This window comes from Montipora capricornis, chromosome 11 (assembly GCF_036669925.1).
Source record: "Montipora capricornis isolate CH-2021 chromosome 11, ASM3666992v2, whole genome shotgun sequence".
In the NCBI taxonomy this organism is placed as follows: domain Eukaryota; kingdom Metazoa; phylum Cnidaria; class Anthozoa; order Scleractinia; family Acroporidae; genus Montipora; species Montipora capricornis.
In genome coordinates, this window is record NC_090893.1 from 23,237,118 (window position 1) to 23,242,117 (window position 5,000).

The 5,000-nt window shown below is 37.8% G+C and overlaps 1 protein-coding gene across 1 annotated transcript in view; it reads right to left on the reverse strand.

Annotated features, from left to right (window-relative positions):
* Positions 1–1,599: 1,599 nt before the first annotated feature.
* The window catches only part of LOC138023222 (neuropilin-2-like), a 40,293-nt gene continuing 36,892 nt past the window's right edge, over positions 1,600–5,000 (reverse strand). The window contains exons 3-5 of the mRNA XM_068870248.1: positions 3,044–3,191; positions 2,176–2,246; positions 1,600–1,656 (exon numbers count right to left, since the gene is read on the reverse strand). Of these exons, the coding sequence (XP_068726349.1) occupies positions 1,600–1,656; positions 2,176–2,246; positions 3,044–3,191 (276 nt within the window). The remainder of the gene's footprint in view (positions 1,657–2,175; positions 2,247–3,043; positions 3,192–5,000) is intronic.

Genomic DNA, 5,000 nt, shown 5'->3' on the forward strand with positions numbered 1-5,000 from the left:
CTCATACCAAATGTCACTGGCCACAAACTGACACTAAAGTAGAGCGCGACCTCCTTGGTGTCCCTGTGCGCATGGGAGGCCTTGAATGAGACCTCGTCTTCTGAATACGAGGCTTCAATCACAGTTACTAATCCGCTCGTGAGACGAATTGTTGAGCAAGAGCACAAGCCTCCAGATGCCGCAGAAATTCGAACACTGCAACTGAGCACAGGAAAACAAAAAGATGACTGTCTAAGTGAGAAGCTAAAGCAGGTGAACAGCTCCCAACCGACAAAAGCTAAGAGAGTTGTTGAGTTAGCTACAGAGAAGGGATCATCAAATTGGCTGACCGTGATTCCTCTCAAAGAGCTAGATTACAATCTGAATAAAAAGGAATTTGGAGATGCAATCAAGTTACGATACGACTAGGAAATAACGGACATACCCATGATCTGCACATGCGGTGTTCAGTTCAGCGTGGATCACGCAATGGTGTGTCAGCGCGGCGGGTTCATTATCCAGCGCCATAACGAACTTCGAGAGTTGGAAGCAAAGATGCTAAGGATGGTCTGTAATGATGTGGAAGTAGAGCCGGTCCTTCAGGAGCTCACCGGGGAGACGTTAAATCATGGCGAGAACAAAGCTCCTGATGCCCGTTTGGATATTCACGCTCGATGCTTTTGGACGAGACAGAGATCTGCACCCCAATGCAGACTCTTACAGAGATTTGACTCCTAAGCAGATCTCTAAGAAGCATGAGAACGAGGAGAAGAGGCAGTCTGCGGCAAGAGTAATGGAGATCGAACAGGGAACGTTCACTCCCTTAGTTTTCACGACCACAGCCAGAATGGGGAATGAGTGTGTTAAGTATCACAGCAGACTTGCGAAGCTGATCGCAAATAAGGAGGGAGAAAATTACTCATGCGCAATTTCTTGGATAAGAGCTAAAGTTTCTCTCGCTGTCGTACGCTCTGGGATACTATGCTTGAGAGACACAAGATCCAGAAGACGACAGCCAGACTTCGTTGACTCAGATTTACAGATCGAAAGCATTAATAATTTCTTTTTTTCTTTCAGGACCTCATTTGAAAGACTGAGGACCTCCTCAGCTGCTTTACAGTGTTGAAGAAATGCATGAACAAATTGGACTGTCTCGTTAGCCAAATGCTTTATATCAAACAATTAAGACCACGGCTGAACGTGCAAACAGATTCAATCCGTGCTTAAGTCTTTGGCCCTGTTTTTACGGCAGCCGTTGTTTCGCTTAACATTCCTGAAAATGGTTTGTTTGCAGATACGTGTTTTCACGGGTAAGATTCAATGAGGAGAGAGTTCGTGCCAATGGAATAATAAAAATAATAGAAGTAGCATACCTGTTGTATTTCTGATTTCAATAACTGCAAGCGACTCCTCATTGGTCGAAAGTAATTGCCAACTCGCTCAAGCTTCCTGGTTTGGTGGCTTAAAGGTAATGACATTTCTATTGAAGTTTGCCTACTCGCTTAACTTTAAACTCCTCTTCTCTACGGTATTTTCCAAAAATGGTCGTGCGAAATCAGCCATCACTAAAAATTGTTTTTTTTCTCAAAAAGTATTTTCAGTTAGAGGAAAAGAAATACATCATTTTAAAGCTACGAAAATAAGCTTTCCAAAAACATATAACTTCTTTACATAGAACTACAACATTTTATAAAAAAGAAAGTTGAAAGAAAAAAGTTGACAAAAAATAACATTAAAATGGTCTAAAATCAGTATTCCCCACAAATTTGGCCATTTCAAAGTCAATTACGAATTTTTTAATGACCAACAAAAATGTTCCTCATTTTATCAGCTTTCTTGAACCAAAATTTGACCGAAAACTGATGAGGCACGACTATTTTTCGATTTTTTGGAGTAATTGGATTAATATGATAACGCGATAGAAGTGTCAAATTTGCGACCCGTTGCTAACGGCAACGGAAGCGATCGCATAATACGAATAATAGCCTCTGTTTGCCAAAAACCAGCCAAATAACCGATTTTTCGACGGAAAATTCATCCCAGAGGATGAAACTATTCACTGGACATGTAATAAAGGTAAACATGCTCGAGCGAAAGCGAAAACAAGCGAATATTTTGAGGGAAAACACAATTCTGTGAGATCAAGGGACCATGTGGTTAAGACATGCAATTGTATCGCTTTGAAAATAATCTTACCTTTTCATCTATTTTAACGCTTGAAATTCCATCCAATGTACCACAATCCTTTTCTTTATCCTTTCCGAAGCCTGTAGTGTAATTTTTTGGCTGAAAAACTTTAGTAAAACTGCTCCGAGATCGGTTGAAAATTTCGCCTTCGCATGGCTACCGGATGGCCACAAATTGCCTAAGGTAGAATGCCCATTGTGTAGGCGTAATGAAAGCTACAAAGCCGAGTTTTTCAGGGAAACTGGGGCTATATCTCCCCAGTAAACACGCCAAATTTCACAGAGATCGGTGAAAATCGCGGCATTCAAAGAATCCTACCAAACCACGGTTTCTCAGGGAACCCGTTTGAGGCCCGCTTGTTTAAGCGAGTTAAGAAAGGAACTGTTTGTACAGAATTTTCGGTTGTCATTAGCTAAGCTACCTGAGACATCGCTTGTGAAAACACAGCCTTGTTCTAGCTCATTTTCACTTATGCAAATTTGGAGTATTTTACATCTTTTATGAACTCGCGTAATCATTTCCAACTCCTTGATAATGACGTCATGGGGTCGCCGAAACGTGTGAAATTTAACATTATATCGCTAGTTTTTACAAGTCTATTATTATTAATAATATTATTATTATTATTATCATCGTCATCATCATCATCACCATCACCATCATCATCATCATCATCATTATTATTGTTATTATTACTAATATTACTATTATAGCGATGTTTCTCGTGATGTCACCCATTGTTATTAATATGCCAACCAGAACCTAATTGGTTGCTGAAACAATGACTTCTTTTGTTCCGTGGTTGGCAAATTTAATTATCAAAAGAAATGTGACGTCAATGTTTGTAAACAAGAAATATCGCTATTGGTTGGATTACCTGGTTTTTGCTTCACTCCATACACCTCTGTCCTTAAACAAGGACCTAAGTTATAGTCCTTCACCGCGAAACGTAGCCACCTTGTTATTAGTACATTCCTTAGAACAAATTTCTTTGCTGTATTCTCGTCATTATTTCCATCAAAGATCTAAAATAAAGAAAAAAAAATACAATATTTCTGCTTTTTGATGGTAATTAAGTTAGTCTACCAATGTCTCGTGAATGAATAAATGAATGAATGAATGAATGAATGTTTATTTGCCACACAATTAATAACATTACAAAGACAATCCATAATAAGAATAAAGTCATTAATAATAAAAAAAGGATGGATATTACGATGACCCCAAGAAACCACTGGGCTTTTAAGAGGGGCCTCCTCATATGTCTATCATCAAGGTAAACAATCTCACGCAATGCTTGAGCAACATAAGTAACTCAGTTATTTTTTTAAAGAAACCCTAACATATTTTTCTTAAAGTTAAGATAACTAGATGAATTAATAATTGATCCAGGAAGAGAGTTCCAGATTTTTGGACCTTGATAAAGAATTGTAAATTGTTTGATGTCAATGCGACAAAAATGTGGCCGATAATTGTTGGCTACTCTAGTACCGTAATTGTGCACTTGGCGGCTTGTTTCGAATCAATTCAAAAACATCGGAGGCAATAGAGCGGTTCTCAATTGAGTGTAGAAAGTAATTAGAAAATTACTTTGGTTTAGAGCGCTTTTCAATTGAGTGTCGAAAGTAATTAGTTAATTACTTTGGTTTATGATTACTTCACTCAGTGATTGGATCAAAGTTCTCGCGCCACTTTTTTAACCAATCAAAAGTGAAACCAAAATCAATTGTGGCTCGTGCGTGCACATTTTCCCGCGCTTTGTGTCGGTTACGTGTAGTTACTTCGAGTTTTGATTGGTTTACCGGATTGTCTCCGTCTTTTTTTGATTGGCCAAAGTAATTACTTTGGTTTTGGTTTTACGACACTCAATTGAAACTCTCTCTAACTGATTGTGATAATAATTAAAACATAAACTTTGAAATTTGAAATGAATTAATTGAAAAATGTCCATGATGCCTAGTTTCGCAAATAAAGGCTCAGAATGCGCTTGGTAATCTGAATTTGTTATTGCTTGCATAGCGCGCTTTTGCAAGAAGAATATTCTATTTATATTGGAGACATATGTAGAAGACCAAGTGGAATTACAATAAGGATGCATGTAAGGATAAATTAGTGAGTAGTACAAGGCTAGCTTGGTTCTTGAAGAAAGGTAGAATCGAGATGCGATTTTGCGATTTGCTTTGATAAAAAACTTATGTGATGCTTCCAGGTAAGATGCTCATCAAGAAAGACACCCAGAAATTTGGTTACGTTTGTTTGTTTTAGTCATTCAATTCCAAAGGATATGTTAAAATCATCATTAGCGATTCGGTGTCTTGGTTTAAAGATAACATAATTTGTCTTTTTAATATATATTGACTGAGAGCTTGTTACATTTCAACCACGTAACATAATTGCGCAGCTCGTCATTTAATACACATTGTACCCTTTTTGGGTTTGAATGTGAAGAAAAAAATACTGGTGTCATCAGCAGAGAGTAAAGGCTGAGTTAATTGAGAACCATGGGGAAGATCGTTAATATATAATTAGAAAAATAGTGGACCTAAAATGGAACCTTGAGCGACGTCACATTTAATAGACTGCTTAGAGGAACATGTAGCATTAAATTGAACAAATTGTTGACGACACGAAAATAACTTTTAATCCACTCCAAGGCCAGGCCACGAATACCATAATAATAGAGAAAATAGGTCTGTAATTCACAAAAAGACAAGGATCCTCACACACGCATTGGAATGTTGTCATAACCAGGGGCTTTCCCAGAAGCTAATGTGTTTTAGAAATATTTTCAAGTTCTGTTGTAGTAGTTGGTTTTAGAGTAATAGGATTGTTAT